Source organism: Choloepus didactylus, chromosome 5 (assembly GCF_015220235.1).
Source record: "Choloepus didactylus isolate mChoDid1 chromosome 5, mChoDid1.pri, whole genome shotgun sequence".
NCBI lineage: Eukaryota > Metazoa > Chordata > Mammalia > Pilosa > Megalonychidae > Choloepus > Choloepus didactylus.
In genome coordinates, this window is record NC_051311.1 from 14,661,069 (window position 1) to 14,685,353 (window position 24,285).

At 36.9% G+C, this 24,285-nt stretch overlaps 1 protein-coding gene across 4 annotated transcripts in view; it reads left to right on the forward strand.

Moving 5' to 3' along the window:
- Nucleotides 1-24,285, forward strand: part of ODAD2 (outer dynein arm docking complex subunit 2) — a 201,685-nt gene that overhangs the window by 78,182 nt on the left and 99,218 nt on the right. For all 4 annotated transcript variants that reach the window (XM_037837367.1, XM_037837369.1, XM_037837368.1 and 1 more), the window contains one exon: nucleotides 22,626-22,740. In XM_037837367.1, the coding sequence (XP_037693295.1) occupies nucleotides 22,626-22,740 (115 nt within the window). The remainder of the gene's footprint in view (nucleotides 1-22,625; nucleotides 22,741-24,285) is intronic.

The following is a 24,285-nucleotide window of genomic DNA, read 5'->3' on the forward strand; positions in this document are numbered from 1 at the left end:
CCTAATATAAGACTCATTGGTGTTCCAGAAGGGGAAGAAAAGGGTAAAGGTTTAGGAAGAGTATTCAAAGAAATTGTTGGGGAAAACTTCCCAAATCTTCTAAACAACATAAATACACAAATCATAAATGCTCAGCGAACTCCAAATAGAATAAATCCAAATAAACCCACTCCGAGACATATTCTGATCACACTGTCAAACACGGAAGAGAAGGAGCAAGTTCTGAAAGCAGCAAGAGAAAAGCAATTCACCACATACAAAGGAAACAGCATAAGACTAAGTAGTGACTACTCAGCAGCCACCATGGAGGCGAGAAGGCAGTGGCACGATATATTTAAAATTCTGAGTGAGAAAAATTTCCAACCAAGAATACTTTATCCAGCAAAGCTCTCCTTCAAATTGAGGGAGAACTTAAATTTTTCACAGACAAAAGCCAATCTTTGATATAATGATTTGAAATGTCACCTTTATTATATAATAAATATCTTTACGTATTTGGGTTTATTGGTGAGTTTTATCCTAAAGCAGTGGTCAGTTTGTCTATTCAACTGGTCAGTTTTTTTATGGTTATTAATTTAGGGGGTTAGAATATGTTTAATGTCTGGTAGTTCTAATCCCTCCTCATACTGTGTATTTTTTTCAGTTTTTCTGGCTATTCTTGTGTGATTTTTTCTCCCTCTATGAACTTTAGTATCAACTTATCTAACTCCATATAAAAGCTTATTGAATTTTTGTTGGGATTGCACGAAATTTATAAACTAGCAGTGGAAACTGACATCTTTATGCTGTCGAGTTGTCTTATTCAAGGGCAAAAGGATGTCCTTTGTTGAAGTCTAGTTTTGTGGCTTTCAAGGGTGTTTTAAAGTTTTTTTCATGTGGATTTTGCACTTTTTTTTAAACTCATATTTATTGAGATACATTCACATATAATGCAGTCATACAAAACAAAGCCTACATTCAATTGTTTACAGTACCATTATATAGTTGTGCATTCATCACCAAAATTAATTTTTGACATTTTCATTACCACACACACAAAAATAATAAGAATAAAAATTAAAGTGAAAAAGAACAATTAAAGTAAAAAAGAACACTGGGTGTCTTTTTTTTTTCTTTCTTTCTTTCTTTTCTTCCCTCATTTTTCTACTCATCCATCCATAAACTGGACAAAGGGGAGTATGGTCCATATGGCTTTCCCAATCACACTGTCACCCCTCATAAGCTACATTTTTATGCAATCGTCTACAAGATTCATGGGTTCTGGGTTGTAGTTTGATAGTTTCAGGTATTTACTGCTAGCTACCCCAATTCTTTAGAACCTAAAAAGGGTTGTCTAAATTGTGTGTAAGAGTGCCCACCAGAGTGACCTCTCAGCTCCTTTTGGAATTTCTCTGCCACTGAAGCTCATTTCATTTCCTTTCATATCCCCCTTTTGGTCAAGAAGATGTTCTCCATCCCATGATGCCAGGTATAGATTCCTCTCTGGGAGTCATATTCCACGTTGCCAGGGAGATTCACTCCCCTGGGTGTCAGATCGCACGTAGGGGGGAGGGCAGTGATTTCACCTTTCAAGTTGGCTTAGGTAGAGAGACAGGGCCACATCTGAGCAACAAAGAGGCATTTGGGAGGAGGCACTTAGGCACAAATATAGGGAGGCCTAACCTCTCCTTTGCAGCAACAGTCTTCCCAAGGGCAAGTCCTGTGGTAGAGGGCTCAGCCCATCAAACCGCCAGTCCCCTATGTCTGTGAGCACATCAGCAACCATGGAGGTGGGGGAGCCCAACAGCCCTGCATTCTCCACCAGCTCCTCAAGGGGGCTCTGCCTATTTTTTTCATTGTTTTTTTTTTTTTTAATTTTTTTTTAAAATCAAATAATATAAAAAATTTTAAAAAACATACAATAAAAAAAAATTTCAAATAAACCATAACAAGGAAGTCCAACATGTTCCTACTCTACCCTAAGAAAATAACCTAATATAGCAACATTTCTGTGAACTTGTACCTACCATACCCATCAGAAATTAACAAGCCATAGTCATTCCTGGGCATTCCCAAAATGTTAAATTTACCCACGATAGGTTATCATTCCCCCTTCATTAATTGCTCTCTATTGCTAGTTCCCCTACATTCTACATTATAAACCATTTATTTTAGGAGTGTGTTGTTTAACCTCCAGGTGTTTGTGAATTTTCTAAGTCTCTGATGGTTATTGACTTCTAATTGTATTCCATTGTGGTCAGAGAATGTGCTTTGAATAATTTCAATTTTCTTAAATTTATTGAGGCTTGTTTTATGTCCCAGCATATGGTCTATTCTGGAGAAAGTTTTGTGATCACCAGAGAAGAATGTGTATCCTGGTGATTTGGGATGTAATGTTCTATATATGTCTGTTAATTCCAATTCATTTATCCAAATGTTTAGGTTTTCATTTTCCTTATTGGTCTTCTGTCTGGTTGATCTATCTATAGGAGATAGTGATGTGTTGAAGTCTCCCACAATTATTGTGGGAACATCCATTGCTTCCTTTAGTTTTGCCAGTGTTTGTCTCATGTATTTTGTCACACTGTGATTGGGTGCATGAACATTTATGATTGTTATTTCTTCTTGTTGAATTGCCCCTTTTGTTTGTGTGTAGTGGCCATGTTTGTCTCTCATAACATCCTTGCATTTAAAATCTATTATCTGAGATTAATACTGCTACTCCTGCTTTCTTTTGACTGTAGCTTGCATGAAATATTTTTTCCATCCTTTCACTTTCAATTTCTTTGTGTCCCTGTGTCTAAGATGAGTCTCTTGTATGCAACATATTGATGTTTTTTTTTTTTTGATCCATTCTGCCAATATATATCTTTTAATTGGGGAGTTTAATCCATTTACATACAGCGTTATTATTGTGAAGGCATTTCTTGAATCAGCCATCCTAGCCTTTGGTTTATGTTTGTCAGATATATTTTTTTCCCTCTCTCTCTTATTGTCCTTTAATGAACCAATATTGAATCTCTTTAGTACCCAAACTTTCTCCATATCTCTCTCTCCCTTCTTTGTTTCTCTGTTGGTAGGGCTCCTTTTAGTATCTGAAGTAGGGCAAGTCTCTTATTAGCAAAATCTCTCAGCATTTGCTTGTGAAAAATTTAAGCTCTCCCTCAAATTTGAAGGAGAGCTTTGCTGGATAGCATATTCTTGGTTGGAAATTTTTCTCTCTCAGAATTTTAAATATGTCATGCCACTGCCTTCTCACCTCCACGGTGGCCGCTGAGTAGTCACGACTTAGCCTTATGTTGTTTTCCTTTGTATGTGGTGAATTGCTTTTCTCTTGCTGCTTTCAGAACTTGCTCCTTCTCTTCAGTATTTGACAGTCTGATCAGAATATGTCTTAGAGTGGGTTTATTTGGATTTATTCTATTTGGAGTTCACTGGGCATTTATGCTTTGTGTATTTATATTGTGTAGAAGGTTTGGGAAGTTTTCCCTACAATTTGTTTGAATACTCTTTCTAGAGCTTTACCCTTCTCTTCCCCTTCTGGGACACTAATGAGTCTTAAATTTGGACGTTTTATTTAATCTGTCATATCCCTGAGATCCATTTTGATTTTTTCGATTTTTTCCCCCATTCTTTCTTTTGTTCTTTCTTTTTCCATTCTTTGGTCCTCAAGGACGCTGATTCATTGTTCGGTTTCCTCTAGTCTGGTAGTATGAGTATCCAGACTCTTTTTAATTTGGTCAGCAGTTTCTTTTATTTCCATAAGATCATCTATTTTTTTATTTACTCTTGCAATTTCTACTTTATGCTCTTCTAGGGTCTTCTTCATGTCCTTTATATCCTGTGCCATGCTCTCATTGTTTGTCTTTAGTTCTTTGATTAATTTCTCCAAGTACTGTGTCTCCTCTGATCTTTTGATTTGGGTGTTTGGGTTTGGGTTATCCATATTGTCTGTTTTTTTCATATGCTTTAAATTTTTCTGTTGTTTTGGGGCTCTTGGCATTTGCTTTACTTGATAGGGTTCTTTTAGGATATGTAGCATTATTCAGAGGCTAATCTCTGATTTGTCAGATCTACAGCTTGGTGGCGTACACTTTCTCTAACTTACCAGCAGGTGGCTTCCGCAAGTCACCTATTCCTCTCAAGGCAGCTCTCCCAAACTTTGTCTTTGTGGTGTGTGGGGGTCTTATTCTTGTGGGGTCCAATTGTTGTCACCAAGTTTGGGTGTGTTGTTGGTGCTGTCCACCGTGAATGTGGGGCGTGTGTGTGAGTGGTTAGGGAGGGAGGGCAGCTTTAATAATGAAACCTCCCAGGTGTTCCTGGAGATTTAAGGTTGTTGCAAGAGTCTAAACCTTCATTTCAGTCTCACCACAGATTGTCTCTGCCTCTGACCTGTAAGTCCTTGGTGTTGGCGTATGGTCCCTGGGATTTCCCAGTGGGTCCCTCTTCCAAGCCGTGCCCTTCTAGGGCCTCTGCTGAGGAAAGATTATGCTATGTCACAAGTGCGCGCCATCCCTTAAGGGAAGTTCTGAGCCACCGGGCTGTGTAGGGCCATTCCCAGCCTGCTGTAAGGATGGCTGTATGGGGTGTGTTAATTTCCCTCTTTTCGCACAGCTCTGTCTTCCCAGATCTGGGACAATTAGCTGTGGGTGCGTGAAAGGCTATTGTCCATGCCCAATATTGTGGTATGTGCGTGTGATGCTGGAAACACTTCCTGTCACACTGGGTTTTTTGACGTGGCTCTGGGCTGCGGTGCTGGCGGTGGGCAGGAACATTCCCAGCCCGCCGGGAAGACGGCTGCAAGGGGCGTGGTTATTTTGCCCTTTTGGCTCACTTCTGCCTTCCTCGCTCCAAGACAATTAGCAGCGGGTGCATGAAAGGCTATCTTCCACACCAGATATTGAGGCATACCCACAGCCTGTTCCTGCCGCACTTCAGTGTGTGGTTGTCACTGCTGTATCTGCAGCTGCTTTTGGGTTTTTTAAGAAAGAACTAGTCTGCCTCCAAACACCAACCCACGGTTTCCCCACACCACAGCGTGGCTGCCGGATATTCAGCAGCTTACTCACTTGTTTCTGATTGCAGACTCCTGGTTTCACCAAGTCTACGGTCCCTGTGGATTTAGCAGACCTTGTCCAGCTGTTGCATCACTGGAACTGGTATTCTGGGTCACTTTCTGGCTTTTATCTAGTATTTTTCATGGAGGTGTTTTTTTGCCCTGTCTTTCCTAGCCGCTATCTTAGGTTCTCCCCTGAAACTACTGCATGGTTTTTTGTTAAGTTTATTACCAAATAATCTTCTCTGTTGATGGTGTAGATGGGTTTTTTCTACTATCATCTTCTCCAACAGATTATTGTTTGATTATTGATTTCTATAATTAATTTTATATCATGTCACCTTATTGAATCTTCTTATTGTTTGAGTTTGTTCTATTGTTCTCTCAGGGAGTGGTTGGAAAACTATGTCCTGTGGGCAAAATCCAGCCCACTGCTTGCTTTTTAAATAAAGTTTTGTTGGAACATGGTCACCCTCGTTTATTTACATATCACCTTTGGCTGCTTTCCTGCTATAAAAGCAGCACTGATTCACTGCAAACCCAGCTATAGGGTTTTCCAGAAAAACTTTTACTTCTTCTTTCAAATCCTTGTGCTATGAATTAGTTTCTCCTGTAGTTTCATGCCTCTAGTACAATGTAGAACAGTAAAGATAGAGGGCCTCTTTGCCTTGTTACTGATTTTAGTGGAAATATCCCTAGAGTTTCTTCATTAAGTAACATAATGGCTTTAGCATCAAAGTATATACATTTTCATCATGTTAAAAATGTATCAGTTTCTATTGTTTTTGAGTGTTTTGATCAGGGATAGGGATAGAATTTTGTTAAAGGCTTTTTGAGCATTTGTGGAGATTATCATAGGATTTTTCCCCTATATCTATCAATATGGTATATGATATTAATTTCCTTACCTGGAGCCAACCTTGAATTCCTGGAATAAGTTGCACTTGGTCATGGCGCTTTATTTGCTTAATGTGGTATTGGATTCTATTTGCTAATATTCTATTTGACATTTTTGTACTGATATTCATTAATTATATTCATGTGTAGAATCTTTTTTTACTGTCCTGTCAAATCTAGGTATCAACATTATACACCCTCAGAAAGGCATTAGGAAGCTTTCCTTCATTTTCAGTACTCTGGGACAATTTATAGAACAATGGGACTATATGGGCTTTAAAGGTTTGGTAGAAGTCTGTGCAATCATGTGGGACTACTGCTTTTTTACTAGTTCTTTAATAGCTTTCCCTATTTCTTCTAGGGAAACTGGTTGATTTATGCTTTCTAACTCTAATGGGGTCAGTTACAGCAATGTGTATTTCCTTATGAAATTATCCATTTCATTTAGGTTATCAAATTCATTTGTACTATGGTCTGTAAGCTAGTCTCAAGATTTTAAAATTGTGTCTGTTTCAGTGGCTATTTTTTTGTATATGTGAGCTTTCCCCTTTTTTCCCCTTGATCAAGTTAACTTGTTCAGATTTTCTATTTTGATTTTCTTCAGAAAATGCAGAAATTATTTATTAATTGGATCTACTATTCTGTTCTCTACCTCTCTAATTTCTGCTTTTACCTTTATTCCTTTCTGTTGCTTTCTTTTGTTTTATTTTGTTAATTTTTTCCTAATGCTTTGAACTGGGAAATTATTTATTTTAATTCTTTCTTTTTTACTAATAAAAGTAGTTAGTGCTGTAAGTCTTTCCTATGACACTGCTTTAAATATACCTTACAGATTCTGATATTTAGTGTCATTATCATTATTTAGAAGTTGCTTAATTCATCTGTATATATTTCCCCCTTGGCCCAATAATTGTTTAATAGAATTTATCTTTTTTCATTCCAGGAGGAAAGTGCATTTTATTGTTTGTTTTTGCATGTTGGTTACAAAGGTTATCTTTGTAGCTGTACATTTTTCTAATGCCCTCTATTCTCCTTTTTCTTAGTTAATACTTCACTATTTAGCTTCTTAAGTTTTATTGGTATTTTTAATACCCACCTCTTGCCTGTAGAACAATCAATGGACTTTTCTATTTTTATCCTTCCTCTTCTTTCTCCTCCCATTTTTTAGGTGCATTATTTCTACTTTGTCATGACATATGATATTTGTACATTATTATTCCACTCTCAACCTCACTGTCTTAATGTGCCAGGCTGCTATAAGAAATACCATACGATGGCTTGGCATAAGAAAGAAGCATTTATTAGCTCACAGTTTTGAGGTAGAAGTTAAAAATAAACATACTGGCAAGGCTTGCTTTCTCCCAGAGCATGTAGCATCTGGTGCTGGCTGTTGGCAGACCTCGGGATTCCTTGGCTTTTATCTCTGCCTCAGTGGCTGTGCCCTCTCCTTTCTCTTCTTTTCCTGTTTCTGCCGACTTCTGGTTCCTCTCTGTGGCCTTCTCTGACCACTGGCTTCTGGTTCCTTCTCTCTCTATGAGGCCTCTAGTAATATGAATTAAGACCTATATTGGCCTTGGCCACACCTTACCTGAAAATAACGTATTCAAAGATCCTATTTACAAATGGTTTCCTGCCCTATAGGGATGAAGATTAGTATTAGGACCGTGTCTTTTGAGCTGGTACATAATTCAGTCTACCATTGTCTGCCTTCTGGACCTTGGAAAGACATGTTCTTCCCCCATGAAAAATACAGTCACCCATCCCAATATCCCAATGGCCTTAAGTCATGTCAGTCACAACTCTAAGAAAAAGCTCATCAAAGTCAGTTATGGGTGTGTTCTGTCTCAAGGCAAAATTCCCCTCAGGCTGTGGACCTGGAAACCTAGAAAACATTTTTTTGCATCTAAAATACAGGGGTGAGTCAGGCATAGAGATATTTCCATTCCAGAAGGAAGGATTTGGAAGGAAAGTCGGGCATAAGTCCAAACAAGTTCAAAACCCAACAGTTTCCATTAGATTTCAAGGTCTGAGGGTTACCTGTCAATTGATGCTTTGTCTTCCAACCTTACCAGAGTGGCAGCCCCACAATTTCCAAGCATATATGGGGAGAGTGTCTAAACTCTCCCCATATACCTGGGTCTAAGTCCCACCCTCTCCAAGCATTGGCATGTCAGCCAGGCTCTCCCAGAACCTTGGGGCATAGGCTTCAGCCTCTCTGAGCATTGGTGTGTCAGCCAGGCTCTTCCAGAACCTTGGGGCACAGGCTCCACCCTCTCCAAGCTTGGGGTGGCAGCCTCACTCTTCCCAAACATCAGGGCAGGAGCCTTGCCTCCTCCAAGCACTGGGAAGAAGGCCTGCCGCCTCCCGGAGCTGGGGTGGACCTGCCCTTTCCACACACATGGGTGGGCCCCTCTCTTGGCCTGAGGAGATTTCTTTGGTCCAGACCTCTGCTTCCAGGGTTCTGCCCATGAAATGATTTTTCCTTCATTTCTTCCTTTCTCAGTCCCTTTCAGGCCAGGCTAGCAGTGTTTCTGCTCATAAAAAATTCTCAAAAACCTTGTTGGTTTTCAGTGTCATTCACAAGGGTCCAAACCATCAAACGTGAAAGGATTTTCCACAGATCCTTCCTAGTTAATTGCATTTCCAGTCCCAACTTCTTCTGAGATGGCTGACTGGATCCATGCATCTTATGCCTAGTCTCCTTAGCCCTCACAAGGAGTCCCATTCTCTGGGAATTCACCTTCTGGGAACTCAGGGAGGGCCCTGATAGAGCTGCTTCTGGCCCTAGTCTCAGAGTACACAATCTGGATAGGCTAAGAATTTTCCAAATTATCAGTTGCTGGTTCCTTAGTGCTTACGAGTTCAGTCTTCAATTTATCCCTTTCCTCTCACATACTACTATAAGCAGCAAGGAGAAACCATATTGCACCTTCTATACTCAGCTTGTAAATCTCCTTAGTTAAATATCCAAGTTCATCGCTTACAAGTTCTACCTTCCATCTGGCACCACAACACAGTTTTGCCAAGCAGACTATAATAGATTGAACTACATACCCTCCCAAAAGACATGTTCTTAATCTTAATCCACATTCCTGTGGGTGTGAAAAATTGTAAATAGGATCTTTGAATATGTTATTTTCAGTTAAGGTGTAGCCAAGGCCAATATGGGTCTTAGTCCCTATTACTAGAGGCCTCATAAAGAGAAGGAACCAGAAGCCAGTGGTCAGAGATAGCCACAGAGGAAGCCAGAATTCAGCAGAAACTGGAAGGGCAGAGAAAGGCGAGGGCACAGCCACGTGATGGGAGGCAGAGATGACAACTGAGGAACCCCCAGATTGCTAGCAGCCAGCACCAGAATGCTACATGCTCTGGGACAAAGCAAGCCTTGCCAACATCTGTCCTATTAGGGATTTATGATCATGATATTAAGTTTTAAAGTTACTTATAGTTTTTTTTCTGTGTATTATTTGCCACCAACATGGTATAGAGTTAAGTCTAGTTTTTTTTCAATTTGTAAGTATTGCCATTTTTTGGTTTTGATTACTTTAACTTTTCTGGTCTTAGTAATAGCTGTAAAGTTCTTTCCAGTTTTTTTAAATTACTTATTTTTAAAGTATATAATAGGCTTTTAGATTTATTTATGTGGTTATAAATAACAGATGTAGTTATTTCGTCTCAGTTGATCATCTGCAGAACTTAAAAGATAGAATATCAGAAGGAATCTTGCAGATCATCTGGTCAGCCTTCTCATTGTTTATGATCAACTTGAGTCCAGAAAATCTAAATGATCTACTCAAGTTCCTCCAGGAAGTTTATGAAATAATTAAGATTAGTGTTCATATCTCTTGACTTCTAAGATAGTATTCTTTTAACTACAGTACACTAGGAGATTTAGGGCAAAAAAAAACCTCATTTAGGGAAAATGTGCGGATCATAAAATAGTAAAAAGAATCCAGTTTTATCCTTTTCAAGGTTAAATATAGAAACAGTGCCCTAAGGGAAATCAGTTTTATGTATAAAGGAGAATTCGTGAAGCAATTGGGTACTGACATGATTATGTGTATCTGCTGAGTTCTATGCAGTTTAAGTCTTAACCAAAATACTGTTTGTTTTAGTAATTTGTTAAGCATCCTCTTTTTTTTGACATGCAGTGCAAAGAAAGGTTTAGCCCACACCCTAAGTTACCACAGATTCTGAATTTGTGCAATCTGTGGAATAGGAATTAATGAGTTTTTACTACATGCTTCATCCAAAACATGTTGAAATCTTAAAGTCCTAAGTGTTTCATTTCTTCAAAATGACCCTAAGATTTAAAGGTCAACTTTCAAATGTAAGTAAATGCCTGCTTATGAAAGAGTTAATCTTCATGTTCTTTAGAAAAAATCAAGGAAAATATTTTTCTACTGTATTCTGTAAATGCCCAGGATTTTAAGAAATTTTACATCCCAGTTTACCTAAACAATGTACTAATTTCCTACAATTTATCCTATAAAATATTTTCCTTCCACACATTGTACAATAAACATTTGTTGAACTGACTGTTATATGGTCCAGTGTTATGTGATCATATAATGAAAGACCCTATTATAAAATATATACACAAGGATAGAATTAAAACTTACCATGGAATCTGTAAACTCTAAATTTCCTGTCTTCTGTGGTTTACACATAATTATGTTGCATTTACATAGTTTTCTTTTCTTTCTTTCTTTTTTTTTTTCCCATTGGGTTTATTTCTTCTTTTTAAAAAGGAAAAAAAAGTAAAGCTATGCCTGTTTGTATACAGACAGATTTAATCTCTTTGTGGCTACCCAGATATTTCTTTTGCCACAGAACCAGACTTTTTGACTTTTTGTGTTTATTCAAGACATAAATTAGAATATAGCTGTTACATGTTTGTATCAATAAGAACATTTTTACTTCCTTTCACATTTGCCTTTTGTTTTTCAACTGCCTACTTACCTTTAAAATTATAGAGATTTAACTGAGATACAAAAATGCCATATAAAAAGTAATTAAGCGAATCATTTAACCTTCTGAATCTTAGCTTTCTCATTTTAAAACCAAAGGGTATTTTCTTATTTGAGGATTATATGAATTTTATTTCTCTATATCATGTCCCTGATCGAACCAGTCAGCTCGTGCACCCAGTTTAATAGCTGAAAAAATGGGCTGCTGGTCCACACTATTTCCTGTGAGAGAGGGAGTGTATGTGTGTGTTTATTCTAAAAACACATTTTAAAACTTTTAATTTGTGAAATACAATAAACATACAGGCAAGTGCATAAAATGTAAATGTACATTAGCAAATTAATAGAAAAGGAATACTCACAGTAACTCTCACCCAAGCCAAGAAATGGAATATTGTCATTACCCTAGAAGTCCCCTGTTGTCCCTTTCTAATCACAACCCACCCAGTGCCACCTCTCTCCACTCTGGAGACAGCCCTTCTCCTGCCTTCTATGACAGTTGGTATTATTTTACTTTATTGTCGTAACTTTATACCTGAGAATGTATCCCTATAAACAATAGTTTAATTCTGACTGTATTTGGAGTATATATATAATTGGAAGCAAATAGTATGTGTGTATATAGTATCTTTTGCACAAAATTATGGGTTATTTTACATTCTTTAGTTCAATGAGTTCTAACAATTTTATGCACCCATGTATTCACCAGCCAAAATATTGTATGAACATTTCCTTCATCCAAGATTTACTTGTGCCATTTTCCAAGCAATCCCAACTCCATCATAGGCAAACTGTTTTCCACTTTCTGTTGCCATAGGTTAGTTTTGCCTATTCTTGGAATGGAATTGATGAGTCCTAACTTTATTAGAAAACTGCCAAATAGAACATCAAAGTGGCCATGCAATTTTAAATTCCCTCCAGTGCCAACAGTTAGTGTTGTCAGTCTTTTTGCAATTTAATCATTCTAATGGAATGAAACAGCAGGTCATTGTAGATTCAATTTGCATTTCCCTGATGACTAATGATGTTGAGCAACTCTTATGTGCTTACTGGCAACATGTACTATTCTTCTGTGGTCTATTCAAGTTTCTTTTGTCCATTTTTAGTTGGGTTGTCTTTTTTGTTGATTTGTAGGAGTTTTTACATTTCTTGGATACAAATCCGTTGCTAGTTATATGCGCTGTGGAATATGTTTTCCTAGTCAGCCTTAAGGCTCTCTTAAGCAGAATCTTTTAATTTTGAAGAAGTTCAATTTATCAATTTTTTTTATGGTTAGTGCTTTTTGTTCCTGTTGGAAAAATCTTTGCCTACCTCAAAGTCATGAAGAGTTCCTCCTATTTTCTTCTAGAAGCATTTTGGGTTTTATGTTTAAGTCTATGATTTATCTCCAATTAACTTTTAACTATGGTGTGAAAAGCGGGTGGAATTAATTTTGTCATACAATATCCAATTGTTCCAGCTTGCCATTTGACTAACTTGGTGCACTGATTGAAATTCAGTTGGCTGTATATGAGTGCTTCTGTTTGTGAACTCTTTTCCATCAATTTATTTTTTTTTATCCTCATATCAGTACCACAATGTCTTGAATACTATAGCCTTATAATGAGTAGTGTACCTACTCCAACTTTTAAAATTGGTTTGAGCTATTCTAAATCTTTTGCATTGCTATATAAATTTTAGAATCATGCTGTGTAAATCTTTTTAAATAGTTCTAGGATTATAATAAGTGTTGTTAGGAATCTATAGATCAATTTAGGGAGAATGGGAATCTTAATGTTTAGTCTGCCAAGTCATTGACATTATGTCCATTTATTAAGGTCTTCTTTAATTTCTCTCAGCAATATTTCATAGTTTTCAATGTAGAAGTCTTTCACATTGTTCACTTTTTTCCCATTTATTTATGTTATTGTGATTTGTAATTGTTTTTAATTCATTTTCCAGTAGTTTGATCCAAACATATAGACATAGTTGATTTTTAATGTATCTTTGTATATTCAAATATATCTTTGTATGTTCTTTCAACACCAGTAATTTTTATAGATACTATAGGGTTTTCTATGTTTACAATTATGTTATCTATAAATAATGAGAGTTTTACTCTCCCCTCCCCTAATCTTTATGCCTTTTTTTCTTTTCCTTGCCTTATTGCACAGGTCAGGACTGCTGTTAAAAAGTGATGGGAACAAACATCTTTGTGTTGTTCCTAATCTTGAGAAGAAAGCATTCAACTTTTTATCTTTGAGTATAATGTTCTTTGTAGATTTTTCATAGGTGCCCTTTAGCAGACTGAAGAAGTTTCCATCCATTCCTATTTTTCTGTGAGGTTTTCTTAAGTCAGAAATGGGTTTTGAATTTTGTCAAAAGCTTTTTCTGCATCTATTGAGATGATCAAATGATTTTCCTTTTGTTTTGTTAAAAAGGTGAATTACATTGATTTATTTTTGAATATTGAACCAACCTTCCATTCCTTGGATAAATGCACCTTGTTCATATTGTTTTACCCATTTCACATTTTGTTGAATTTGATATGCTAGTATTTTGTATTTTGTGTTTATAATTCATGAGGTATATTGGTTTTTGGTTTTCTTTTCTCTTAATGTCTTTGTCAGGTTTTAATTTCAGAATTATGCTGGCCTTATAAAACAAGTTTATAAGTGTTCTTTCCTCATTTATTTTCTGATTGTTTTTGTAGGGTTGTTGTTATTTCTTCCTGGAATGTTTAATAGAATTCGCAAGTAAAACCATCTGGACTGGAAGTTTTCTTTGTAGGGAGATTTTGTCATTGTTGTCATTTTGTTTTGTCTTTTTTTAAATTACAAATTCTATTTCTTTAATAAATATGGCTTTCTCTTATTCCTGCAAAGAAGAAGCTAAGCCTACTAATAATTACGCCTAAGAATCACCCCCAGAGACCCTCTTTTGTTGCTCACATGTGACTTCTCTCTCTCAGCCAACTCTGCAAATAAACTCGCTGCCCTCCCCGTACAGGGGACATGATTCCCAGGGATGTATATCTCCCTGGAAATGAGGGACCAGCATTCCCATGGGTGAGCCTGGACCTGGCATTGTGGGATAGAGAAGGCCTTCTTGAACCAAAAGGGGGAAGAGAAATGAAAGAACATAGAGTTTCAGTGGCTAAGAGATCTCAAATAGAGTCAAGAGGTCACTCTGGAGGTTATTTTTATGCATCATATAGATAGTACTTTTTAGATTCTAGTGTATTAGAATAGCTTGAAGGAAATACCTGAATATGTTGAACTGTAATCCAATAGACTTGATTATTGATAATATTGTATAACTATATAGCTTTTTTCGTGTGACCATGTGATAGTGAAAACCTGGTGACTGACACTCCCTTTAACCAGTGTATGGGCAGATGAGTAATAAAATAATGACTATATGTGTGTGTGTGTGTGTGTGTATATATATATATATATATATATATATATATATATATATATAATAAGGGGTGTTGAGGGGGGGTGTTGAGGGGTATGGGATGATTTGGATGTTCTTTTTTCTTTCATATATATATTTTTTTATTTTTTATTTTTTTTTTTACTTTCTTTATTTTGGAGTAAAGAAAATGTTCGAAAATTGATTGTGGTAATGAGTGCACAACTGTATGCTGATACTATGAGCCACTGATTGTACACTTTAGATGGATTATATGGTGTGTGAGTGTATCTCAATAAAATTACATTCTAAAAATATAGCTTTCTATTATTAGGTTTTATATTTCTTTTGGGGCCAGTTTTGGTAATTTGTGTTTCTCAAAGATTTGTTTGTTTTATTTATTTAAATTTATTGGCATAAAATTGTTTATAATATCTGTGTATTTTTATTTTTTTCTGATTCTTTTATCACATGTAGGCTCTATAGTATTGGTAATTTGTGATCTCTCTCTCTCTCTTTTGATCAGTCTCTCTGCAGTAGTCCATGGTCCATTTTTGTATGGCCTGTGATATAAAAACAGATTTTACATTTTAAAAAGGGTTTTAAAAAACAAAAACAATTAGTGGCTGATAAGAGCTCTGGGATGTTTTGTGTTATGATAATTGTTTAAAATTAAGAGTGATGATGCTTGTACAACTAAGTGAAGATAATGTGAGATACTGATTGTTTATCTTGGGCAGAATATATGCTATGTGAAATAGGAACCCTATGCTTAATAATTCAAGCCCTCAATCTTGAAGCTTGCTCTTGTGAAACTTATGGCTATAAAAGGGAGGCTAAGCCTTCCTATAATTTTCCAGGGAGGCACCTCCAGAGAGCCTCTTTTGTTGCTCAGATGTGGCCTTTCTCTCTGTAAGTCCCAACTGGCAAATAAATTCATTAACTGTCCCACTACATGGGACATGACTCCCAGGGAGTGAATCTCTCTGGCAACATGGGACATGACTCCCAGGAATGAGCCTGGCCCTGGCATCAAGAGATTGAAAATACCTTCTTGACCAAAAGAGGGAAAAGGTAACAAAACAAGGTTATAGTGGCTAAGAGATTTCAAATAGAGTCGAGAGGCTGTCCTGGAGGTTTCTCTTAAGCAAGCTGCAGCTAGGTATCCCAAATGGCCACAGAATGCCAAGCCCTTACCAACAGTAGTCCTGAAATACCTAGGTCCTTATCTGAGACTTTATAAAAATTTCACTCACTAAGTTTGTTTTTCAGAAACTTAAGTCCACCAGGGCGTTCCTATGCCAGACAAGGCCCAAAACTCAGAAGCAACAGTCTCTTTAAGATCATCAACCAGATGCAGCCCCCTTCCCATAATGCCAACGCCCCTTTTCAATATGAACAAGTTAGGGTGGTTTCTGCCTGGGTACCCCTGAAGATGGAGAAAGTGATTAAGCGAGAGGAAAGGTAGCAACATACAAGATAGAATTTAACAAAGGATTATGAATACTGGATCTTTATATAAAAATATATTTTTAGATGCTAGGGTGTTGGAATAACTAGAGGGAAGTGACTGAAAAGGTGGGGATAAAAACAAAACAAAATAAAAAAGTAAAAACAAAAACAAAACAAAGAAGGCTATGTGACAGAGACAATATGTTGAGTACAAATCCTAAAATATTTACTATGTGGCCCTTTAGAGAAAATGTGTGTTAACCCCTGCTCTCAAGGTTTATGACTTTTATTTATCTTTTGAAAGAACCAACTTATAACTTTTTTAATTTGCTCTATTTTTGCCTATCTTCTGTTTCATAAATTTCTGCCTTTATTATTTTATTTATTGTGTTTATTTTGGGCTTAATTTATGCTGCTTCCTCTAGCTTCTTAAATTAAAAGCTGTGATAATTGATACAGCTCAATTCTTCTCTAATGCAAAGCTCAAGCTCTAAGTTTTAGCTGCAACCCAATTCAAAATAGTTCATTATTTCCTTTGTGATATCTTTGACTAAGGAATTATTTACAAGTGTTGTTTGATTTCCAAAAAATTAGGTATTTTCCAGATATCTTCTTGTTACTGTGTTCTAATTTAAAACTATTGAGAGAATATATTCTATGTGACTTCAGTTTTTTCATATTTGTTGAGACATGCTTTATGGCCTAGCCATATGGTCTATGTGGGTAAATATTCCATTTGCACTGAAAAAAAAATGTGTATTCTGCAGTTGTTGTGTGTGGTGTTAAAATGTTAAGTAGGCCATGTTGGTTAGATGTGCTTTCCAGAGATCACACTCTGAACTTCCAGAATCCTTTTATGTTCCATGCGTTTGTTTTCATACAAAACTTTTAAGGCCTGGCCTGTGCCAACTCTGCAGACTCATCTCTCATCACTGAGCAGGGCACATTTAGTGCTCAAACTGTACCTCCCCCTGGTCCACTGGCCACGTCATGATTCTCTCTTTGTTCCTGCCGTCTGAACTGCCTCTTTCCTTGGTTCATTCACCCTTCTGTTCTGGAAACCCCTTATTTATGCCCCATAGGGTCTGTCTGTATAAATTATATACTCCTGGTGAGGTTCAGATAGCAATTAAAATTGAAAATTAAAATATGGATTTCTAGCAAACTTTTCATTACTAGTGTACGGTAAGTCTTTGTTACATAAATTAGGAAAAACTATTTCATAGGCCACATGGAATGTCAATGCAAGTTTACCTTATCAAATTCAAACCAAAACCAACCAGATTGTCTTTTCTATCTGTACTGCTAACAGGGTGCCCATAGATTCAATTGATGCTGTGTGCCTGGATAAAGTCAGAATTTTGGGTTCGGTAGTTTATAATGCATTTCTAGTATATGTTAGTAAATTTCTTGTCTATATTAAATGAATCTTGAATTAGCCTAATTTATAAATATAACCACATCTCCATCTATGGTTGTTTGCATACTTAGCAGCCCCTAGAATGAAACTAAGATTGAGTTCCTACTGCCTGCCTGGTATTGTATTAGAAATCTCATTCTGTGATTTTAAAAGATGAGGAAATTCAGGTTCCAGGAGATTATTTGCCCGATGTTATGCTTATTAGTAGCAGTTCCAGGATTTGAACCCATTGCTGTCTAATTTTCTAGTCTGCACCCTTTTGACAATACCAGGCTGCGTATGGAAGGCAGACTCTAATACTCAGGTTGAACCCTGTATCTATTTTGTTATTTGGAACAATACCCCCTTAATCATGTCATAAACCTCTGAAATTGAGATAATAATTTAAATTTATCACATAATTTTTAGTGTCTATCTATTTAGGGGAAGTGTTTATTTTGCTACTCCCCATGCTGGGGGATTGTTATAATTACATGCGACTGTTCTTAAAACATGTTTTTTTCTGCACCCAGAAGGGATAGTTCAACGAGTGCCTTGTCACGGCGTTGGTGACCACAGAAATGAACATTTGTGCTTGTGGGTTTTGTTGTCTGTTTTGGGCAAACCTTCCTTCGACTGGCATTTATACATTCATCTGTATCATGTGCATTTTTTTTCAAAGAGGAAAGAAAAGACTCATCATGTTTTATTCGCTTCTATAACCAAAACACTCATTATATAGTGTTGCTGTTCCGCTTGACCTCTATTTTCTCCTTGTATAATGAAAATTTCGGAGTAGATGTTTTCTAAGATCCTACACTAGTATTTGGTGAATGTGATGACTGAGTAACTTTCATTTAATATTTACTGACAACGACTAGTTCTCAGTGCCAGGGGCTGCGAGGCCTGGGACACCCTGCCCCATAGCTGCAAGCTTTTGCTCAAATGTCACCATCCTGCGGAGCCCTGTCTGGTTATACTCTCCACCTCCACCCCAGCATCCTCGATTCCCCGCCCTGCTTTTTCTCCAATCACTTACCAACATTTAATATAATATACAGAGTTCTCTTTTATTTGTTTATTTTATCTCTTTTTCCAAAAGAATATACACTCCATGAGAGCAGGGATTTTTTTTTTGTTTTCATCACAAAAACAGTCTCAAAAAAGTGCCTGGCAAGTGGTGGGTGCTCAATTACTATTTACCATATGAATGAATCAATTCTCTGAGAAAAAGTGTCTAGAGTCTCTCTAATCATATGGCTTACACCAGCTTGAGAGGATAGATTATCTCCTCCTATTTCACCAGAGGCTGCATGTCCACATCTTTTTCCAAATTTGGTTTCCCCTAGCCTCTTGTAGAGTAATACATAGAAATATAGACAAAAATCTTGAGGATTTTTTTGAAGTAAAATTCTGTTCTCATTCAGTTTTTCACAGGGATGATAATTCAGTTCTGACATACATCCATATTTCCATTTCTACTGAAATGCCAGCTTGGTTTCAAAACCTATGTATTTCAGTTGCCTCTTTTCATGCTGCGGTTTAAGAATGTCATGTTCTTTTCGGCTAACCACATTTAGTTTGTCATCGTCCTATAAAACTATTTATCAATGTAATTTTCAGCAGATATTGTGGATTTTTAGAAAACATGCAAAACTGTGGTTTCAAAATAGATATACTGGCATTGCCAGAAAGAAACTCTACAATCTTAGCTACACCCAGGATGTGGATACGGGTTGTTAACATTTGTTCATATATGTGGCCTCAACTGTCAGGCCAGCCAGCCAGACTTCTTACCGATCCTGGCAAATGCTAATATAATAAAATAGACTAAGATAATGAGCAGCTGCATCTTTTTGGTTTGTTTGTTTTGATAACCAGAATATGAAAATGGATTCATTTTTCTAGAGCTGTGATTCAGCTAGGCAGAGTGATTGCTTTAATAAATTGAAGATTCTGAAAACAGATAATTCAGTTCTGTTTTTATAATGTCAAAGAACCAATGTAAAATTTTATTGCTGTAAACACAGGAAGAGCTAACATATTGCTGGAAATGAATTCAGAACAAGATGCTAATCAAACTAAATAAACTTGTACAAAAGAGGCTAGACGAATTTTGATAGTGGACAGCGGTATAAAGTTAATACCACCTATAACTCCACCATTTTATATTCAAAAAGCAATAATGTAATAAAATTCTGTGAAAATGTACTTTCAATGTAGAGACAACTTCAAATGAAAACTTACTCTACTAGTTAGATTTAAAATTTGAACCCGAACCATCCCAGTATGAGGTTTAAAAATGAATGTCTTTGAGTTGGCAGAGATTTTTGAGTAATGGATGAAGGACTAAGCAAAGATTTTCCTGTTTCAGATCTATTTAACCAATATTCATTGACTGCACTTGTGTGCCCCAAGCATGGCGATGATATAAGTTTCCTGCTATGAAGGACATTACGTGAAAACTGGGGAGATAAGAAGCATACACACAGGACCACAAGGCAAAGCCAATGTTCTGAGTGCCAGAAAAGGGGAAAGCAAAATTCAACAGAAGCTTGAAGGAAGGAGAAGCCAGGGGATTTGTGGAAGTGGTTTTATTAGAGGCTTCAAAGGCTGGATTATTAGAATAAAAGATGAAGATGGCTCGGGCAAAGGCTTCTTGTGGGAGAAGGATTTGTATTGTACGCTGCGTCAACTAGTGCCTCTCCTATGGAACCCCATGCACAGGCCCTTGCAGCATTTATGATATTAGATTATAATGGTCTCTCTCCCTCACTAGACTTATTTCCTGAAGGACAGTTAAAATAACTTATGCCTAGTGCTTGGCATTTAGGAGATGGCTGTGTGATGGTTAATTCTGTGTGTCAACTTGGCTAAGCTGTGGTGTCCAGTTGTTCAGCCAAACCCTAGTCTAGACATTGCTGTGAAGGTATTTTGTAGATGTGCTGTGCATCTACAACCAGCTGACTTTAAGGAAAGAGTTCCCTGGATAATATGCATGGCCTCATCTGATCCGTTGAAGACCTTGAGTAAAAACCTGAGGTTTCTTGGACAAGAGGAAATCCTATCTGAACATCCAACCTTCTGGCTTGCCTATGTCAATTGTGTGAGCCAATTCCTTAAAATAAATCTCATTGCACGCACGCACACACACAACCATTCTGCTGGTCTGTTTCTCTGGAGAACCCTGACTGATTTAATGTCAGTCAGCTCACCGGATATTCTAAGCACTGGGCTCAGGACTTGGGGTGTTATTATCATGCAGACAGTGGGAAGCCACTGGAGAGTGACCATCCAGTTGTGAATTTTTATTTTTTTCTCATGGGAGTGACTTTTCGGTTGTGACTTGTCAGCCGAATGCTGATCGAATATTCTGGGCGCTGTGATGATGAATAGAACGAATAATCCCCGGGGCTCTCTCTCCAGGAGCTACTGCAGAAGCTCTGGAAGTTCCTTTAGGAAGACGAATTTCACAGGGATTTGTAGAATGGATTGGAATCGGGGAAATCGAAGACACAAAACCAAATTATGCAACTTCTGCAGCAATCCTGGTATGAAGTAGTAAAGGCTCAGGTTAGGGTGCTAGCAGGGGGGAAGGAGAGGCAGGGACAGACACCTGAGTGACCGTGCAATGAAAATCGGCAGTGACCGAGTTGATACAGAGGATGAGGGAGACGGAGGAGACACAGCTAAACTCTGAAGTTTGCTACACAAAATGTTGTTAGTTCTTGAGTTTGAAACTGTTTTTCCAAAATGCTTTCCTCATATAAAGTTATTTCTTTGCACTGTGCTGAGTCTTCTGTTAAGACCCCAGAAGCGGAGTGGAAACCTCATCCATATGACTCAGCAAATGACAAATTACCTAGGGTTTCGGGTGGGGTGGGGGTGGGGAAATAGATCTATTTTTACAATTAACGGTGAGTTTTTACAGTTATAGTTGTGAAATTTTTCCTGAGGCATCCAGAATTGAATGATCCTTTTTTTTTTTTTTTATCTTGTTGCCATCCAAATGACTTCCACTCTAAGGAGTAAGTCCTGCGTGTGTAGTTAAAAATCATCAAGGCAAATTTTGCTGTTAAATTTGTGAGAGGGTAGGACAAACTGAGTGTGAAAAAAAAATACATAGAGATCCGGAGATGTCATTAATTATATTTTCAGTGTCATATGTTAGGCAGCAAGCCTTTTAAATTACTTTTTTAAAAGTCACTCTTTCACTGGGAAGGGTCCAGTATGATTCTTTATAGTTTTCATAAATTGAGAAATAGAACTTTTTCTCTCAGCATGACATTGGCAGAAAGCTTTAGGTTTGGGAAGCTATTTAGCTCAGTTTCAGGTTAAAAAACTTTCTCAATGTACTTCTTTTTTAAGTCTTTTTTTTTTTTGAAGAGATGGTTTATATCTCACCACAGGTTATGTTCATCATAAGTTGTTTTATAAGGCTATGCAAAACTGACATTATACTTGGAATTGGAACCTTTGCAATAATACATTTTTTTCTGGGAAACTCATCTCAGATAATCAAGAAATGTAGATGTTTCTATATCAATTTTCAAGCAAGAATGTGAATGGCATTTTAAGCGAATAGCGTTTATCATATCTGTGGTTAAATTCTACATGTGTTTAACTCAACTTGAGATTAAAATTCAAAGGAATTTTGATGTTCTTCTCTTTTTTTTCATTGGCTTTGCATTTAACATATCTTTCTGGACAAAGCCATGTTTGTAAAGGATATTAAGTTTTGTTTGGCCTTCCTCTCCAGTGCAAGTTCTCAGTGGACCTTATTGTGAGATTATTCTTTCTGGACTGATTGATATATAAACAGAAGACAGATGGTGTAGAGATGACTCTGATGATAATTCATTTTTCAGCTAGTCATGAAGCTATTTTGATTGCAGTGTGTTTAAACAATTAGAACACAGTATGCCATATTAGTCTTGCTGGTAGGAAACGCATGGAAAACAAGTTACGTGTTATTCATGCCCAACAAAGGAGTACTGTGGGGTAATTATTTTAATTCCCAATGCTCGATTAGGACTGAAGGAGTTTAAAATATGTCATGCAGTACGGTAAGTAAATTAAACATAGACCAAATAAAAAGGCAACTGCCCAGTTTTTGAGGCGTAAATATTTGTTTTGGAAAGTATTTGGATGTTGCTATATGAAAGAAACCAGTATTTTTAAGTTTTGGTAACAGTTTGTGTACAGCTAATTAAAAAATGACACGGCTGGATTTCAAGTTTATGCGAGTCGTAATTATCAGGCAGCTCGCTGTCTGCATCGTGAATTTCAAACCGACATCGGTGGGTTGACAACTCAACAGTATGTTACATCCAACCTGTTCTTCAAGTTTTGCAACAAACGTCCAACCAAAGTGCCAAAAGGAAGAAAATAATTAGAATTGCGTAAATAGGCCCCTTAAATTTTCACTGTCACCCCCTGATTACGGTTTGCACCGTTGTTTCTGGTTTTGCGATAGGATAATCGATCGCTTAGACGGCGTCCGTTTGCTGTGGTCGTTGCTGAAGAACCCGCACCCGGACGTGAAGGCGAGCGCGGCCTGGGCGCTGTGCCCCTGCATTGAAAACGCTAAGGTAACATTCGCCGGCGTAGCCTCCTAGAATTTCCAGTACGACCCTGAGTAATATCACTCATGGCTTTTACTCATTTTCGCCCTGACTTATTTCATGGAAGATAGTGCCAAACAGTTTTCATGCCAAAATAATTTCTGAGCAATGCTTTTTCCTGGTCAGTTTTAAATGCCAAATGAAACTCATCTCTGGCGGTGCTTGCAAAGTCCTACCTGGCTGGGGCAGTTGAAACAAGAATCGGGTAAAGCAGGTGAGGAAGAGATGACTGTTCTCTCCCGTGGGGTGTTTCTCCCCTGTGGGGTGATGGGGTGTACCTTCTACATACGGAGAGTGAGATGTATGTGAGGTGACTGGTTCCATTGCACTTACAGCCTGCAGGGAAAGATAGTGAAGTTCTCTGTGATCTTGAAACACGTCATTTCACCAAGTCCCAGTTTCCTCATGTGTCGGTAAAGACTGGACTAGACGTTTCTAAAATCTATTTTAAGTCATCATTTGTAAATTTTATTTTCTCCGAAGATCTTTTTTTAGTTTGTTTCTGTTCTCTTTACTTGAAATTTGTCTATAGTTTTAGGGATTTCTCCTTAAGATCTTTGGTGCTGGAGCCGTTTCTGTCGGTTGAATATTTTTATCCAAAGGATTTTGTTTCTATAATAAATTTAATGTGACTCTAAATGTCCCAAATATTTGTACTAGAAATAACCTTTTGTAAAAAAGTGAATTATGATGTATCTTAGGAGTAAATATGACCTATTACAAACTTTTCATAGAGGAACCATGATTTGTAAGAGCAAAAAAATTAAAAACGTCTCAGATGTCAATATTCAAGAAAATGGATAATAGAATGGTCATATATTTGTATTATATAATGCAGAAGAGAAAAATGAATGTATTTCAACAGTATATTCTTCAATATGGATAAATCTCACAAACATTGAGCAAATAAGATGAAGCAAGTTGTAGAAGTAGATGTATATGATTATATTGATATAAAGTTCAATAAGTTTCAAAGAAATGCAAAATTTAAGCAATATTGTTTCGGGAATAAAAAAGAACCTATCGAGGAAAGATTGCTATACATCCTTGAAGGATATCCACACTTGAACTAATTAGCCCAGTCATTTATTCATAAATATGAACAAGCAAAGATCACCAAACATTAAGGACTAAGGGTATTAAAGTGAAAAGCCAAGATTAATGATAATAACTAACTTCACAGGAAACAGATAATGTAAGGAACAGGAGATAACTTTAAATTTTTTAAATTAATAACTCAGGAGATCCAAGGGGGACAGTGGTGTCCAACAGACTGTTAAAAAAAAATTATTAGATTAAGAAAGTGTTCTTGGAAGTTAAAAATACATTTGGAAAAATAATAAATTTCATAGGAGGAAGAAACACTAGGATGGATATGGCTTAATTATCTGGAAGATAAAGTCTAAGAAATACCTAAGAATGTACAGTAAAAGGAAAAAGAAAATGGAACATGAAGACACAAAAGAGAATAATTGAAGTGAAGAAATGTATTTTTTTAAAAAGGAAGTTTTC